The following is an 18,988-nucleotide window of genomic DNA, read 5'->3' as shown; positions in this document are numbered from 1 at the left end:
CTTTCTCGATAATAGGACTATCTAACACCGAAAGAATTTTTCAAATCGGACCAGGAGTTCCTGAGATTAGCGCGTTCAAACAAACAAACAAACTCTTTAGCTTTATATTAGCATAGATAATAGCAAAACTACTTTTCAACACAACTGTACTTTCCACAGAATTGAATCTTAATACCGCCGATTACATTACATCAATTTCGGGGCGTGTATATTTTGAATCGAAAAAACATGGCGCCCCGCTGGTTGCATGCATCCCTCAAGTCTTTTGTTTTAAAATCGCGGTACGCATTCGTTGATTAATAATTTGGAGTGTTTTTTAGATTGGTGGGAATTAATGCACTGTTTTATGAATAGATGGTTCGCGTGAACTTTTTGATAAAGACGTAGTAAGCTATTGTTATGCTTTAAAAAATAATTTTTAATTTGTCCTTGAAATAAATTTAAAATATACCTACATATACTCACACACCAAACACTCATACACTCACGAATACACATCATCATTCTCACCATATTCTCACAAACACACCTGCTATTCAGAATTTTGTATTATTTATTTTTTTTCTATTTTTACGGATGTCATCGTGATTTATGTTTATGTAAACGTTGTTTTAGGTTCCGAATAAAAAATTTAGAATTAAAAAAAAATAGTGTTTTAGTCAATGAAGCAATAGAGATGAGATGCGGTTTTTTATTAAAGTTCTCGAGGATGGGTTATGTATACAGGGCTAATATTTTATTTAAAATATATACAATATGTAATATTACTATCTTGTACTCGCGGCTTCGCCCCCTAACCTTTCTTGCAGTCGCTTTAAAACCTAATCTTCTTCACATAATAAGGGCATTCATATAATTAATAAATAAATAAAAATAAATAAATAATATTTTTCCATTCAACCATCAACCCCATATCACCACCCTTCGATAATCCATTTATTCAAGGGTTGAAATGTTTCAACCAATTTGTGATAAATTGGTTTTAAAATCTAGTAATGATTAGATTTGACTCTTAGGCATCTGTCGCTTTTAAACAGATTTTTACTTATGTTTTTGGCCCTCTTCACAGTGGGCGAGTAGAGGCAATCACTGTAGTGTAAAGTATTTTTTTCGTATTTATTACTGAATGAAATGAATGAATGAATGAAATACTCTTTATTGTACATACACAGTTATAAGTTTTGTTACATAGTTAAGATAGCTTATAGGTAATAGAGATGTACAATTAAGAGCGGCTTTATCGCTCGTGAGCGATTTTTTCCAAGCAACTCGATATTACTGATATTATAAATGCGAAAGTGTGTTTGTTTGTGTTTTCTTTTCATTTGTTTCTGTTTATGATAGTTATGCAGTTTACATATTTTGTAAAATTAAAATTAAACTGACATGATTTTAAAAGAGCAACTATGGAGTTACTTGCCGGTTTCTTCCATAGATACTGCTTCCCGAATCGGTGGTAAATGTTACAATATGATAAGACGATTCAAGTGCTTCTAGATGTCTAATTGAATAAATACATGTCTGAGCATTGAAATAATATTACTACGTATGGAGGAGACACCAGGAACAAAATCTGTGCGCCTATAAAAAATGAGCGTGACGTTCGCGCCAATAAGTAAGCGACTGATGCAGTTAAGCCATATGGCTTATGGTGAGCGGAACATAAATGATGTAGGCGGTGTGGTCTCCATATTATGTATATCTCAATGTGTCTGAGTTAGTTCTTAGTTTATTTAAACACGTTCTTACACATTTTTTTAACGTAACGTAGCGATTTCATGATGATTTTTTGTAAATGAAGATAATCTATCACTCCTGAAATCGTCTACTTTTCACCGCGTTGAAACATATTCCTATGGGGATTTCCTTCGACTACGCGGGAAAAGCTACCTACCTATAAGCTTCACTACATAGTATAAAACAAAGTCACTTTCTCTGTCCCTATGTCCCTTTGTATGCTTAAATCTTTAAAACTACGCAACGGATTTTGATGCGGTTTTCTTTAATAGATAGAGTGATTCAAGAGGAAGGTTTCAGTACCTATATAATTTATTAAGTTTTAGACAAAAAGGCCAAGCCGCGGGCGGTAAGCTATTATTATATATGTTTTTTATCGTAGGATTTTATAATCCTAATTGTAATTTGTAATTGTTTGTAATCTACACTTATACATCTTATTACTTATCTATAGGTAGGTACTAATATAAAGCTGAAGAGTTTGTTTGTTTGAACGCGCTTATCTCAGGAACTACCGGTCCGATTTGAAAAATTATTTCGGTGTTAGATAGCCAATTTATCGAGACTGCAGGATATATATTATCATTTATCATCACGCTAAGACCAACTGGATCGCAGCAATGCAGGTAAAACCGCGGGGCACAGCTAGTAATTTACGAATGTAGTAATACTGAATTTGAAAATTATTTCAAATGTAAATCACGTTGCCATAATACCTATCTTATACTAAATATTATAGCCAGTCTGTCTGTCCGTTACACTTTCAGGGCTAAACTACTGCACCGATTTTGATGAAATTTCGAAAAAAAAATATACTTAACCTAACTGATTTTTTTACCTAATTGATTTTTCTCATAGGTTACAATAGGGTATGATCGTTTTTACTGTGATCTCGTTCATAGAACTAATCAATATTCTACCAAATATAAAAAATAAAACACAAATAAAATAAAAATAATTTATTCAACCGCCATGTAAAGTAGAAATGAACATTATAACATCATTTTCCTGTAGTTCATAATCGAGTTCACCAAATAACTCCCAGTCAGCATCATTTATTAGAACAAGAATACCAGGTCGTACCGAGTCAGCCTGTAAACAAAAATATATTTATGTACTCTAACATACATTAACTAGCTGTGCCACGCGGTTTTACCCGCATTGCTCCGCTCTTGTTGGTCCTAACGTGATGATATATAGCCTACTAGATTCCCGCCCGCGGCTTCGCCCGCGTTTGCAAAGAAAAACCCGCATAGTTCCTGTTCCCGTGGGATTTCCGGGATAAAAACTATCCTATGTGTTAATCCAAGTTACCCTCTATATGTGTGCTAAATTTCATTGTAATCGGTTCAGTAGTTTTTACGTGAAAGAGTAACAAACATCCATACATCCATACATCCATACATCCATACATCCCTACAAACATTCGCCTTTATAATAATATTAGAATTAGATAGCTGAAGAGTTTGTTGAAACACGCTAATCTCGGGAACTACTGGTCCGATTTGAAAAATTCTTACGGTTTTAGATAGCTCATTTATCGAGGAAGATTATTATTGATATGATATGATTATTGATTATAAGGAGAAGATATAGATTATATCATCACGTTAGGACCAACAAAAGCGGAGCAATGCGGGCAAAACCGCGCGGCACAGCTAGTATATAGATATAACCTACTAAATATGTACTAATTAAGTACCTGAAGAAATAACTCAGGACGCTCCTTCAACAAATTATCTTTTAACCAAACCAACAGGTCTCGTATCCTCCATTTTTCATTCTGGCAATCCGGGAAATACTTTTTTAGCGCTGGCAACTCAATCTCTCTTTTCTTGATTTTGTCGAATAGCAACTCTGCACCACCAGCAAATTGTAGTTGGAATTTTAGGGTACCCATTGTTTACTTAAATAATCTGAAAATAAGAAATCAGTAAAATAATATACTTTATCTGTCTGTCTCTTCATGTCTAAACTACTGAACCAATTCGGATGAAATTTAGTACAAAGATAGATGGAAAACTGAGAACAGACATATGATTTGAGCCTAATAATATGTAATACTAGCTGTGCCCCGCGGTTTTACCCGCATTGCTCTGTTCCTGTTGGTTGTAGCATGATGTAAAATTGTAAGCTGGTTGTAAAATTCACAAATCAATAAGATATAAGTCAATAAAAGGTTCGTAACTGTGATCGAAGACAAAAATACAATAAATAAAAAATAATGTGCTATGATAATAATTTTGCAAATGATATTAGTAATACGAAATACGAATAGCAATTCCATTTAAAATGATATTTTATTGTATGTACATGGGTTCATAAACTATTACATATAAATAGTTAATGTTATTCAATATTATGAAAATTGTTCGAAAAATAATCTTAATGCATGAATGCAATACTTACAACGTAATGTGAAATTTATTTTAAATTACCCTTAGTTCATATACCTACCTATGCTTTAATAATAAATTGGATGCAATTGGATTTTCATATTAAATTTTTAGGTTATGTTTTGTGTTTATATTATTCATCAAGTGTCAAAGTCAAACTGTCAATTTATTACAGATGCGTTCAGCAAAAGCATAACATGACATAAAAAAATATAAATATATCGATATTCGTGAAACAGAACCCCAAAAAGTAGGTAATATTACATATTGTCAAGATTTTCTTATTTATATATCTTACTAGAGGTCAGCCTCGGCTTCGCCCGTTGTACATAATTCGCAATAAAAGATAGCCTATGTCCTTTCTCGGGTATCAAAATATCTCCATACCAAATTTCATGTAAATTGGTTCAGTAGTTTAGGCGTGATTGAGTAACAGACAGACAGACAGACAGAGTTACTTTCACATTTATAATATTAGTATGGATGATAAAAAGAACTTTGAAAAAGCACTAATGGTATGAAGGTAAAATACAGAAATTTTTCGTCCGTCGGCTCGCGACCGTCTTTTTGTAGAATTTTGGAAAAAGTAAATCACACAGAGCAAGTAATATAGGTAAATCATCAGCATTTTACAAAATGCCGAGTATTTGTAAAACGGCGAAATAATTCAATTTGACTGCGACTTATACGCCGTAGTAATACGGATTTTAACGATTTTTATTTTATTGAAACCATCACTTGTAATATGATAAGAACTTTAATTAAAACATTTTAATGCTTATAAATTTTGTAAATTTTTTTGAGAACCCAAAAATCGATATGCGGGATTCGAACCCTATCGTACCATAGCGATTCCAGATAAAAAAATTACCAAACAAACACAAAGGGCTTATAAATAAAACACAAATATTCCTTAAAATTTTATTCAAGTATACAAATTAGGGTACATTTCGACCGCCGCTCTAACTTCTGGCGCCAAAACTTCCAATTTGCTACTTATAAAGAACCGTAATGTGTCACGCAAAGCCGCGGGAAAGTATGTAGCGTCTATTTGTGATGCGATGATGCTGTAGCATGGCGGCACGCTCCATCGTATTTTGTAGTTTTTGTTTTCTGACTGTAAAAAGAAAATTACATTAAAATAAATAGTTTTTTGTGCGTTTTCTGAAAGATTAAAATTAAACATTTATATAAGCAGTTACATGAGGAACAACAAGAAAAATAATTGAAATAAAAAGTTATTTTAATACTGTTTCTGTATGATGATTTTTCATTCATTAATTGTTGAAGGGGTCGGATAATTAAATAAATCAATTTATTTTTTACATTTTAATTGCGGTTTTCCCTATTTTTTACGTATTATCCCCACTTTTTTCTGCATTTTGAGCCAATTTTTTTCCATTTTTTGTCATTTTTTACGATTTTTTACCCGTTTTGTCGCATTTTCCTCACCTTTATCAACTGCAGAGCCGCTAGAACAGTATTAGCTAACAACCACTGCTGTTTAGCCCTTGCTATCAGCATGGGACACAGGTCCCTTGCAACTCGCGCCGCTGTCGGACTCTCTTTGGACAAACCGGACACACAACACAGGGCTTCTACATACGCTTGTATGAGGCTCTCTTGGTCGTGGATCGACTGAAAAGTTTTAAAGCATTAAATTGAAAATAATATAAGAAAAATGTGTGCGTGTACACACGTAAGAAGTGAAACTTCTTTATGACCTTATTTTTCAAAAAATAATTTACTATATGCAACTTTACAGAAATACGTCGAATCACGCGCGGTAGGGATAAGAAAAAGATGGCGCGTAACGAAAAAATGTTACACTAAATTTTTCAGTTTCACTTCAATTTTTTCTTATGTAATTTAAGATGTCAAAATTTCCGTCGGAATAGATGTTTTACTGTTGTAAAAAGAAGCCTCTTGCCTCTTAACTATTACAAGACGCAAAGATCATAATATATCGTAACTTCTCTCCGTTGCAAAGACAAATAAACAAACGCATTTTCGCATAAAGATATTTTTTATTGGAGTGAAATTTTTTTAGGGGCGTCGAGAGTAAAATTCATCAATCATTTATCTATAATAATATTATAAAGATGAAGAGTTTGTTTGTTTGAACGCGCTAATCTCAGGAACTACTAATCCGATTAGAAAAATTATTTCCGTGTTAGATTGCTTATTCATCGAGGAAGGCTATAGGCTATATATCATCACGCTAAGACCAATAGGAGCGGAGCAATACGGAATTTAATGAAATATAAATACCTGAAAATGAACATCAATAAGTTTGGCCGCGTCTGGTCCTAACTTGTGTAGGTTTTCCAGTGTTGGTTCTTTTATGAATCTACCCACATCCGATTCAACTTCTTCTACGCCTGAAAAAAAACAATTAATTAATGCACTGCCCAATAGAAAATGTAGCTATATAGGGAGTAATCGTTAAGTGTGCACAAGCGATTATTCCGTAACTATTGCGGATATCAAAAAACTTTAAACTGATATCGAAAGCTTTACCTAATTGACGCAATCATCATTTAGACTCCCCTAACCCTAGACTACATAGTATAAAACAAAGTCGCTTTCTCTGTCCCTATGTCCCTGTATGCTTAAATCTTTAAAACTACGCAACGGATTTTGATGCGGTTTTTTTAATAGATAGAGTGATTCAAGAGGAAGGTTTTAGTATATAATTTATTAGGTTTTAGACAAAGCGGGCGAAGCCGCGGGCGGTAAGCTAGTCCAAAATAAGAAAAGCAAAGAAATCGTGCTTACGTAATACTTGAACGGTCCCTTATATTTTTGTAATAAGACGGCTGATGTATTATATTTTTGTAATAAGACAGATGATGCATTATATTTTTGTAATAAGACAGATGATGCATTATATTTTTGTAATAAGACGGCTGATGTATTATATTGTACGATTTACTACGAAATTTACTACTCTGTTAACGGAATAGCTTGCTTTTGAGCAACAGGGCCGCTTTTTCGTGCGTATGCGCCTTCGTGTTACTTTATCGTTGTTTTTTTTACTATGTTCCGGTATATAAATATAAATAAAAACGCCGTGTGTCACTCGGGGACTGGGGCGGTTGCGCTATTGCATGCTATGCCTTCAAGCCACACCTCCGCCCGTCCCCGTGGGGAGCGTGAGGTTTTTTCGTTACGGAATTTCTCGATTCGGTCCCCGTGCTCAAGGCCCGCGATAGAAGCTGTGCAATAGCTTAAAATAAATAAATAACTTACCAGAATCGTCCAGAATCACATCTCGCACTATATCGCTAACTGTGTCCATGTGCTGTGCGTCCTCTGTTGCACTGTCTTCAGAATTGTCCTCGGATTCGTCTGATTCTTCCGAATCCGAGTCCGATACGTCTGTAAGGGAAATAATAATTATAAGTAAGTGTTTTAGGTGAAAGTGGATATGCTGTTAAATTAATAATATAAACACTTGTAAAACAATCGACATTTTGTCAAATTATTACAATCGAAGATCGTTAAACCATTCACTTTTTTCCAAAATACCCTCTGTTATCTATACTAAACTATACTAATATTATAAAGAGGAAAGGTTTTCACGCATAAACTAATGGACCGATTTCAAAAATTCTTTCACCATTAGAAAGCTGCGTCTTCACTGAGCAACATAGGCTATATTGCATTTTCAAACAAGTCAATAACTGCGTTAAAAACAACCGACTTCAAACTTGCACTTGCAACATTTACACATACAGACAAAAATGCTCATAAAATAAAAACTACTGGGCCTATCCGAATAAAATTATTATGGGACCAATTCGACACCATCCCGCAACGAACAAAAAAAGAATCACGTAAATCGGTTCAGAAACCTCGGAGTAATCGGTGTACATACATTAAAAAAAAAAAAATATTTACGGCCGAATTGATAACCTCCTCCTTTTTTTGAATTCGGTTAAAAAATTAGAGATCCTTACCAAAAATGCTATAATGTAACTAGGGTTGTAACGGAACTCCGCCTCCGCCTCCGTTACTGCGGAACTTCCGCAAAGAATATAACCTCCGTCTCCGCATCCGCCTCCGCAATATTTATGCGGAGTCATATCGGAAGTTCATTTATGATCACAAACAACGTGCAAGGAGCGACGCTAGGCGACGCGGCCGCTCGGCTGCGTGTTTTCAAGTGAAATGGTCGAGAGTTTGCTTAAGCCGCGGGAACACGGCCAAGCGGGTGGTGGGAATGTGAGTGAATGAATAACAGGAATCAACTTGTCAAAGCGTTCGTTCGTCAAGGAAGATCCCTTATTGTGGTGGAGATATAACATTAAATATAAAGTTTTTGCTCCGATAGTTCGCATTTATTTATCGGCGCCACCAAGTTCAGTGCCAAGCGAACAGTTATTTAGTGCTGCTGGTTTAATTTACGAACCCTTGAGAAACCGCTTAGAAGGCGAAAAAGCCGCAAAGCTTTTGTTCGTAAAATATAATTTGCCTCTTGTCAATTTTGATTACTAAGATGAATCATGAACATGTATGTATGTACAATTGTACACATTATATATAACTAGTGGTCCGCCCCGGCTTCGCCCGTGGTACATATTTCACAATAAAAGGTAGCCTATGTCCTTTCTCGGGTATCAAAATATCTCCATACCAAATTCCATGCAAATTGGTTCAGTAATCAGTAGTTTAGGCGTGATTGAGTTGTTACTCAATCACGCCTAAACTACTGATACAGTACATACAGTCTGTTGACTGCAGACAGACAGAGTTACTTTCGCATTTATAATATTAGTATGGATATAAATAAATGTTGCTGACTCTATTAATCATAAATTTATTTATATTTTCCCAACAAATTTCACCTCCGCCTCCGCCTCCGTTAACCTCCGCATCCGCGGAGGCGAACCTCTTAACCTCCGCATCCGCCTCCGCCTCCGCTAAGTAGGCCTCCGTTACAACCCTAAATGTAACCCAAGGTGTAAAAAATTCTGTCATCGCGTGCGCTGCGGAATCTATTACGGAAAACGTAAACATGTACTACAGGCGAAGCCGGGGCGAACCGCTAGTTAATATATAATAATATATAAAACAAACAAACTCACATTCCTCCTCGCTCCCTTCACCGTCGCTCAACTCAGCAGACGGACCCAGTTTGTCCCTTATAGTTTTCTTATTCGCTGCACCGCCTAGACTGTTACCTGTGAATTAAAATTATTTTATTATTGAAGTGAAACTTCTTTATCGGGGTTGGAAAAAAATTTAGTGTAACATTTAATTAACATCTGTGTCTAGGTGTCAATTATCTATATAAGTATTTATTACAATTATATATGTATGTTTATCAGCCATCTGGTTTCCATAACACAAGCGAAAGCTTAGTATGGGATCAGATCGTGCCGTGTGTGAAAATTGTCCTGAAATACATGGAGATATACATATGGAGACGACACCGCCTACATCACTTATGTTCCGCTCAACATACGCCATATGGCGTAACTGCACGCTCATTTTTTATTTGTTTTAAAGTGAAACGCATCAAATATGCCTCGTGTGTGTTACGATATTGCACAAATAATACGGAAAAGTGCAAAGGAATAACTTTCATCTGTAAGTACTAACTAGATAATAATTTTTAAAACTTAGTTAGAGCAAAAAAATGGCGCACAGATTTTGTTCGTGGTGTCTCCTCCATACGAAGTAATATTATCTCAATGCTGAAATATTTATTATTATTATAACTCACCGGCCAACACCACTCTGCTCAAGCGTTCAGTACAATCAGGCAGAGAGCCCAGTGCTTCGACCACCTCCATACAAGCGTTGCTGCCTATTTCGTTGTGACTGATGTCTAGTGACTGAAAAATAGATACTATTTTTATTAGAATTATTGAAATATTATAAGATATTAGTGTGGTATTAGTTCACCAATAGTTCGCCATTAAGATGGCATTACACAAACACACATATTTTTTTCTATTCTTTATAAATTTTTGAGATGGTTTTAGTTGAAAATTCAAATTCAATTATTTGTTTCTTTAACACGAGGACATAATATATACGATTCATATATGTCCAAGGAATATCATAAAAAATAACATTATTATCATACACTAGCTTTCCGCCGGCAAAGAAAAACTCGCATAGTTCCCGTTCCCGTGGAATTTCCGGGATAATCCCTATCCTATATTACTCGTGGATAATGTAGCTTTCGAATGGTGAAAGAATTTTTAAAATCGGTCCAGTAGTTTATGAGCCTATTCATTACAATCAAACAAACAAACAAAGTTTTCCTCTTTATAATATTAGTGTAGATAAGATAATTTTTTTATGATATTCCTTGAAGTACGAGGATGGTTCTTATGGAGAGAAAATGTATACATGTACTACGGGCAAAGCCGGGGCGGGCCGCTAGTATGTTTTAAATAAATACTAACCTCTAGTTGCACACAATGTTCCTTCAATCCCTTAGCGAGTGCGCTGGCGCCTTTGCTCTTCAACAAACAATCGCCAAAATTGATTGATTTCAAATTCTTCAACCTGCGAACAAATTGCGAAAACAGTATTTTAAGTTTGTTGAGATTTATGTATTACAAATGCATATATTCATGTTTGTGTAAATATACATGCATTGTTTTAAGTTGAGACTATAATTTTAAGGTCGCGTCATGACAATACCGTCACGTCACGGAATAAGGCGACTTAAGCATCTATGTATTTTACCAAAGTAGTTTCACTTCTGACACGTGTGATCGGCACACATGTTCTTTTTCATCTCTCTTTCTTCTAAAATTCTGAAATTCTCTCATCTATTTAAAAATAAAATTAATAATACTTCATATAAATTAAATTACTCACTTTGGCAGCGCCATAGCAATCGCCGCAGCACCCTTCGGTCCAATGGTGTTATCGTTTAGATTTAAACAAGACAGGCCCGGGTTCTGTTTAAATGCTTCAGATAGGGCAGCTATACCCACGTGGTATATACCGTTTTGAGGCATCGCTACCTCTTCTAGTGTTCCCATGTTCTGTGAAAAAAAGGTTGCAGGTTGGGTTTGAATTGTGTTAAAACGTGTTTAATATCTGAATCTCTCTCTCTATCTATCTATCGTCTCAAAGCAAGTGGTTTAAAGAAGCCTAGACCAAGAGCCGTTCAAAATATTCACTTAACGTGCAAAAAGGGGGAGAAATTCGAAACTACAGAAGCCTTAATGGAAGTTGTTAACTCAAATATGTCACTAAATGAGAAATACAAAAAAGTAGAAAACAAGCTCAAAGAACAGGCAAGTACAACAACAAACAAGAAGAAAGAAACCTATTTAAGTGAAACAACTTTAAAACTAATTCAAGACAGAAAGGAACTGATACTTAATAAGAAAGAAAACCAAAAAGAAATCTCCAATCTTAGCAAACAGATCCGCGAAAATATGAGGAAAGATAGAAATAATAGACGTCACAAAACCCTGGAAAATTATATTATCAAAACGGGAGGCACAAAAAAAGCACTTAAAGAACTTAGAGAAAAAGGAAAAGAATGGATACCAAAGCTAAGAGACAAAGAACTGCAAGTAACATCTCGTAGTAAAATCAAGAATATAGCGACAAACTATTATCGTTCATTATATTCAAATCAGGCTAACACACAGACAACTGAAAGGAGACATGTTCAAATACAACAATACATGACGGAAGCTAATGAAGATATACCAGAAATATTACAATCGGAAGTAGAGAAAGCTATTAAAAGTCAAAAGATGGAAAAATCGCCTGGTCCTGACAAAATTACAAATGAACTGATGAAAGGGACAATCACAGAACTAGCCCCAATACTTACCAGGATCTTTAATGAGATTTTATATACAAGCAGTATTCCAAGCAATTGGGCAGAATCGCACATAATACTTTTGTACAAGAAAGGTGCAAAGGACGATATTGGGAATTACAGGCCAATATCTCTAATTTCGAATGTATATAAAGTTTTCGCAAAAGTTATCCTGGACAGAGTGTCAAACCAACTAGACGAAAACCAACCGATAGAACAGGCTGGTTTCAGAAAAGGATTCAGTACAATTGATCAAATACATACAATTAAACAGCTTATCCAAAAATACAATGAATACAATAAAACTATTTATCTGGCATTCATAGATTACTCTAAAGCTTTCGATAGTCTCAAACACGAATCCGTATGGCAAAGCTTAAAAGAGCAGGGAATTCAAAATTCATACATAGACATCATCAAAAACATATACAAGGAAAGTAAAGCTAGTGTCCGACTGGAATCAATGGGAGATGTTTTTCCAATTGAAAGGGGTGTCAGACAAGGTGATCCACTCTCACCAAAGCTGTTTACAGCAGTGCTAGAACAAATGTTCAGGAAACTAGAATGGGAGCATGTGGGACTTAACATAAATGGATCAAGACTGAATAATCTCAGATTTGCTGATGACTTGGTGTTATTAGAAGAAGACCCGCTACTACTGGAATCTATGATACAAACTTTAGCAGACAGAGGCAGGGAAGTGGGTCTAGAAATGAACTCTAGTAAAACTAAAGTAATGACGAATTCAACACCCATAGACATAACCATCAATGGACAAAAACTTGAATACGTAGAGGAATATGTGTATCTCGGCCAGATTATATCACCTTATGATCAAATGTCCAAAGAAATAGACAAAAGGATTGCAACAGGATGGAAGAAATACTGGGCCATGAAAGAAATCATGAAAAGCAAGTCTCTGGGAATTAAGATCAAGAAGAAAACATTTGATACCTGCATCCTACCCTGTATAACATACGGCTGCGAAACCTGGGCTCTAACTAAACGCCATAGGGATAAACTAGCAAGTTGTCAAAGAGGTATGGAAAGGAGCATGCTGGGTCTGAAACTAAAAGACAAAGTTAAGAGTACAGACATTAGACGTAAAACAAAATTAACAGACATCCTTAAAAGCATAGACCAATTAAAATGGAGATGGACTGGACATATGCTCCGCTGCAAAAAAGAAAAATGGAGCAAACAGGTCACTGTCTGGTACCCTAGGGATGGAGTAAGGAGCCGGGGCCGCAAAGCTAGGAGATGGGAGGACGAATTAAAAATGACCGCAGGGCCCTTTTGGACAAGAGTGGCAGCAGACAGAGCACAATGGAAAGAGTTGGAGGAGGCCTTTGCCGTAAGGCATACCGAAACTAGAGATATTTTATAGTGAAATTTCGTTTTTAGTTTTAAGTAATTTTATGTTTATATATGTCAACTTTTTTTTTTCGGAAATAAAGGCTTTATTATTATTATTATTAATATCTGAATACATAATAATATGTACAATCAAATGTTTTTTTTTTTTTGTAAATGTATTGTCTCACTGCTTTCCAAATAAAATATATTTTCTTTCATTCTTTCTTTCAAATACAAGAGATGAAAGAACAGATATTTAAATTAGAAAAATATATTATCTTCTCAAAATCTAAATAAATTAATAAAAAAAGTTATAAAGAAGCCATTTTTCAAATTATTCAAATAGTTCTCGAGTTAAATCATGACAAAAAAATAAACGAAAAATCTCTTTTTAATTAGCAACTACAGCTACAGTGTTTCTCACTTTCTGTTCACTGTAAAAATTGCTTTCTGAAGCGGTGTCAAATAGAAAATCTATGTTATAATGATAACTAGTAGTAATTTTATTGCATAAATAAATGTTTGAGTTTGAGTTTTATTTATATCATCACTACATAGTATGAAACAAAGTCACTTCCTGTCCTGTAATTTATTAGGTTTTAGATTTAGGGTCAACTCACACCAAAAGAGCGTCGAAGCGCAGCGAAGCGGAGCGCAGTTTCCGTGTCATATGAATTTTAACTTTATTGTCATTATTATAAAACTTATTATCGCATGAGAAACTCGAGCCCGCGGCGCCGCTGGAATTCGCGACTCGTTCGAGTTTCTCATGCGATAATAAGTTTTATAATAATGACAATAAAGTTAAAATTCATATGACACGGAAACTGCGCTCCGCTTCGCTGCGCTTCGCCGCTCTTTTGGTGTGAGTTGACCCTTAGACAAAGCGGGCGAAGCCGCGGACGGAAAGCTAGTTGGTTTATATAAACAAATATAATATATACAAATTATTACCTGAAATACACCAGCCAACGCAGTAGCCCCGTCATTCTCCAGTCTATTTCTACCAGCTATGAATATCTTTAATTTCTTTGGACTAGCTGATAGGGCTTTGGCCAATAACCGTCCGCCTGTTATACCTAAACCGTTGTTGTTTAGTCGTAACTCCTGGAAATATGGAAATTGAATTAATAATATATAGAACAACTTATTATAGTCATTTTTTATATTGTACATCATTCATTAATAGATTGTGCTATAAATATCTTTTGACCGTCAGATCTGGCTTTGGCCAATGACCGACCCCCTGTTATACCTAAACTGTTGTTGTTTAGTTGTAACTCCTGAAAGTATGGAAAATAAAATAATTATGTGTAAAAGATTTCATGTATTATTTGTTATTTAGTACAGTTAATTTATTGATTCATACATTCTATTAATTAAAGATCTCAGTATAAATATCTTTTAGACAAAATGAGCAAAGCCGCGGGCGGAAATCTAGTTAAAAATAAAACATACCTGTAGTTGCGAACACACGTCACTCTGCAATAGTTTCGCTAGACCTTCCACGCCGATAGGTCCAAACGCATTGTCACTTAGATCTAGTGATATGAGCCGTGCGCCTGCTTGTATCATACCGTCGCCTAGAGCTGACTGGAAGACGTAATTATATATTAAGTTTGCTAATATTATTGTAGAGTAGCACTCCAGAAACTTGCGTGTTCAAATCACGTCGGGGTCACCAAGGTCTCCAAATAATAAAAGCTTCAATACTTTTAATACTTTTCACAGTGTGTTACTTATGCTAACGGTTAAGCAGTAAGCACTACAGACTCTAATATAATTTATTAAAAATTGGTTGTCTGTAAAGTCGGTTTACTGACGATAGTTGAACGTGACAACATCTTAAGGCCGATTGCGCTTCTATGTCGCTCGTTCCGCGCTCTCGCTTGCACTTCAAGCCTTACATGGAACGCCTCAGAGCGAGGTAACGCCGCATGAGTAATTTTTTTCGTGCGTGCAGCCGGCTCTATTAAATTATAAGACGTTGTCACGTCAAAAGTAAAAAGCGTCGAGGAAGTCATACATATACAAAAAGCTTTGATCAGCTTCTTGCATATTACAATTATGAAAGTTAAATTAAATAGAGAAAAAATGTACCATTTTTTATTTTCTTTTGTGCACAATACATTCTGAAATGTTAAATACTGATATAGTAATGAAACGGAAAAAATTCTGCAGATATTAAATGCTCTGATATCAATAAGAAGTGGTATTTATCAAATTTCAATCATAAAAGATCTCAAATACCAAACGGATTTTTTTTTTGTAAGGAAGCGCTTGACTACAATCTCGCCTGATGTTAAGCTGAAATAGGTACCACTGTACGCTAGAAGACCGTAAATATACGGATTAAATCATTATCCCTTGTTCCTGATTAACATATTCAATCATACAAAAATTACACATAACATTAAACTCACCAACGCTGGCGGGATCTCTGTCTTCATCCGTCCCGTAAACATATCAGAGAACCTTGCTGTCTTCAACTCTGGGTGATTCTCTAGAGCTTTAGCGATCGCCTTCGCGGCGGCGACACCCAGCGTGTTACCCGTAAGTGTTAGGTATTGGAGATTAGGACATGCGTTGATCGCATCGATGATCGGTTTCGCTGTAAGTTAATGTCATTTTAATAGCGAAGACAGATGGAGATCGGAACACGCATTTATAGCATCTATGGTCAGATTTTCTGTAAGTTCATAGTCGTTCAATAGTGTGTATTTTCAGGTAAAGGCAGATCTAATGTTCTCATACTATAAAAAACTACTTTCATCTGATAGTTTTCAGGTAAAAAGGCTAATTTAGTAGACATAATAACAATAACTAGCCTCATAAGTGTATTAGAGGGTTGTCGAAAAATGTTTGAGTGCAGTGAAGTTCAAAGTTGCTGTAGTCTAAATTTGTGATTGTGCTCAAGGTCTATATCTGTCTGCCATTGGATTTTACAGAATTGTTAATAGTTACTGTTATGAAAGGCTATTCTCTCTATATTGACAAATTCATAAAATTAAACTATTAGCCATCAGAAAATCCCTACTAATATTATACATGCGAAAGTAACTCTGTCTGTCTGTTACACTTTCCTGCTTAAACCTTTTAATTGATTTTGATGAAATTTGGCACAGACAATCTAGCCAATAACCTAGCCTTTGTTCTTACAAAGGAGCGTACCACGGGCAAACCCGGGCCGGACCGCTAGTAGACTATAAGGTATTTAAAACCCTATGAAAATAGATTTAAACATAATCCGACAGTTATTTTCAGCATATTACTTCAGGATACATAAAAACGTATCAAATGCAAAGTTTGTTAAATTTGTACTATGAAACAAAAATCACAATGGCGATCATTGTGATCTTTATTTCATCAACAAACAGTATAGCTTATATATATTATATGATAAATTTGTATTATGGATGAAGTTAAGAGTCATAGAGCATATTCAAACAGCAAATTAAATAATACCATGACAATTGACAAAGAAGTATTTCGTACAAAAAAGAATGTTTGGATGCCCATGAATTTGAGGTTATGTTACAAATAATAAAGCTTCCCGCCACTAATTTATACTGCATTTAGTAATATTAATTAATTTTAACATTTAAAGCTGTAAACGTTTCTAAACCTAATTGTTTGTATATAAATAACAAGAAGGAAGCTACAAACCATCTTGCTCGGTGTCCAATTTTAGCGATCTTCCGGAAAAATCTACACCGCTCACAGTTCTTCCTGGGTCATTTAATGCTGAACTTATTGCGTTTAAATCGAAAGAAGCCATATTTGCACTTAAAATTATAATTAATATAGGTAAAATGCGTAAAAACACGATATTTCACGATAACAATAAAAACACAACGGATTTTTTTAAACTTCACTTGTATTGTATGTCAATTGTCAGTTATAATATGAAGCTTGTCAGTAATGTCAGTGTGACAAGGTAATGATACGTTCAGTAAATCTCTATAATATTTCCTAAATAAACACATTCGTGCGAATAGCAAAGGTGAATATCGAACATGCATATTTTTCCTTTCCTTTATCCTTTTTCATCCTGTTTATACAATTATTGTGTCTGTAATTTGGCTGCCCATTCAGCTCTCTATTCGCACTGTTAACTCGTTGCGTAATTTTGTTTAAAAAAGACACAAATATAATAAAAAATTAATTTATTTTACTGATATTTACACGATACACAACACAGCTTTATAATTCACAAACAGAAATATCAAATAACACTTATTTCACAGCTTATATACAATAGGGATTCGTCCCCTGCACTCCGCGCGGTACTGGTACTTCTCTCAAGCTAAGCCGTAGCTTGGGTGGTTATGCGACCATTATGAGAGAAGTTAGGAGAGAAGCCCGTAAACTAAAAATACCACAAAAATACAAGGCATTTATATATATACAATATTGCTGACACCGATATATAGGCCGGTGGGGTTTATAGCCCAAGTCAGCAATATTGGACAATGTAACAACACGAATATGTTTATTTAAGAAATCGAGATGTTCGAAACGTATATTATATTCCTAATTCATAATTAAGTTAAAATAAGTAACGAATAGAACATCCAATCATATAATTTGAACATAAACGTCGCTTTGGAAGTTTTGGAAGTATATTATTTACCGAACAACGCTGATGATGATGGTGAATATCAAACGTTTGATTTTTGGACATGCCAGAATAATTTTGTTTCAGTGATTGTTGAGAAATAAGTTTTATCTAAGTAATAAAATAAAACATAAAGAATAATATAATATGAATTGCAATTTATTCCTAAAACATTAATAAATCGACATTTCATTTACATCCATGTCTAGTTTTGTTTGTTTCTTTATATTTTGTATTGATGCTCACAAGTCACAATACAGGCCACGAGTCTAGTGTGGGCCTCTTGATTCAAATGATGTATAGAGTATACTACATATTTACTGTGTTAACAGCCTTATTGTAATAAGTTCAACGAGATTGTATGCTTGATATTTGAATAAATATTTTTTTTACTTTTTTTTACTTTTACTACAGTAGATTCTTTCACTTCGTATCGTTTAAGTAACGTTATTGTTTGTAACTTTTGTTTGATAAATATGTTTTAACACTCTGGAGGGTAGGTAGAAAATAAACCTTATAACTAGCTGCGCCCCACGGTTTGACCCGCATGGTATCGCTCCTGTTGGTCTTAGCGTGATGATATAATATAGCCTATGGGCTATCTAACCGTGAAAGAATTTTTCAAATCGGACCAGTAGTTCCTGAGATTAGCGCGTTCAAACAAACAAACTCATCAACTTTATAATTAAGTAAAGGTAAATACATAATATAATATACCCTTAGTAATAATATTTTAGCAAGTTTTCTACACATTCTCTACGTATACTACTTATTTCTGAATATTGATGTAATCTGATGTTATCCGTCTTTTACTCATTTTTGACGTGACAACGTCTTATAATTCGATAGAGCCGCCTGCACGCACGAAAAAACATGACTCATGCGGCGTTACCTCGCTATGAGGCGTTCCGTGTAGGCTTGAAGTGCAAGCGAGAGCGCGGAACCAATGACTAAGGAATCCTAATGACTAGTGATTCCTTATTCATTGCGCGGAACGAGCGACAAAGAAGTACAATCGGACTTAAGACGTTGTCACGTTCAACTATAGTAAACCGACTTTACAGACAACCGGCA

At 34.9% G+C, this 18,988-nt stretch overlaps 2 protein-coding genes across 2 annotated transcripts; both read right to left on the bottom strand.

Moving 5' to 3' along the window:
* Positions 1–2,681: 2,681 nt before the first annotated feature.
* On the bottom strand, positions 2,682–4,195 carry LOC123704654 (ubiquitin-related modifier 1 homolog). The gene is made up of 3 exons (XM_045653065.1): positions 4,143–4,195; positions 3,440–3,653; positions 2,682–2,829 (listed from the first exon to the last, which is right to left on the bottom strand). Exons 2-3 carry the CDS (start codon positions 3,635–3,637, stop codon positions 2,701–2,703), a joined length of 327 nt encoding a protein of 108 aa, XP_045509021.1. The 5' UTR covers positions 3,638–3,653; positions 4,143–4,195; the 3' UTR covers positions 2,682–2,700.
* An 845-nt stretch (positions 4,196–5,040) lies between these two features.
* Positions 5,041–17,164, bottom strand: LOC123704678 (ran GTPase-activating protein 1). Its single transcript, XM_045653094.1, has 12 exons — positions 16,963–17,164; positions 15,720–15,907; positions 14,755–14,889; positions 14,251–14,403; positions 10,977–11,146; positions 10,556–10,658; positions 9,865–9,976; positions 9,224–9,319; positions 7,386–7,514; positions 6,405–6,514; positions 5,586–5,771; positions 5,041–5,250 (listed from the first exon to the last, which is right to left on the bottom strand). Exons 1-12 carry the CDS (start codon positions 17,072–17,074, stop codon positions 5,059–5,061), a joined length of 1,686 nt encoding a protein of 561 aa, XP_045509050.1. The 5' UTR covers positions 17,075–17,164; the 3' UTR covers positions 5,041–5,058.
* Between the last annotated feature and the right edge of the window lie 1,824 nt (positions 17,165–18,988).

The sequence above is a fragment of the Colias croceus genome, chromosome 30 (assembly GCF_905220415.1).
Source record: "Colias croceus chromosome 30, ilColCroc2.1".
NCBI classification, from domain to species: Eukaryota; Metazoa; Arthropoda; class Insecta; order Lepidoptera; family Pieridae; genus Colias; species Colias croceus.
Note: the sequence above shows the minus strand (reverse complement) of the source record. Positions and strands in the feature narration are given on the sequence as shown.

Excerpts from the sequence above, each read along its gene's own strand:
- LOC123704654 (XM_045653065.1), bottom strand. The coding sequence starts at position 3,637 with ATGGGTACCCTAAAATTCCAACTACAATTTGCTGGTGGTGCAGAGTTG. Across the intron at positions 2,830-3,439 it reads GTCCTGAGTTATTTCTTCAG|GCTGACTCGGTACGACCTGG; the intron begins GTACTTAATTAG and ends TTTTGTTTACAG.
- LOC123704678 (XM_045653094.1), bottom strand. The coding sequence starts at position 17,074 with ATGGCTTCTTTCGATTTAAACGCAATAAGTTCAGCATTAAATGACCCA. Across the intron at positions 10,659-10,976 it reads ATTGCTATGGCGCTGCCAAA|GTTGAAGAATTTGAAATCAA; the intron begins GTGAGTAATTTA and ends ATTTGTTCGCAG. Across the intron at positions 9,977-10,555 it reads AACATTGTGTGCAACTAGAG|TCACTAGACATCAGTCACAA; the intron begins GTTAGTATTTAT and ends TCTATTTTTCAG.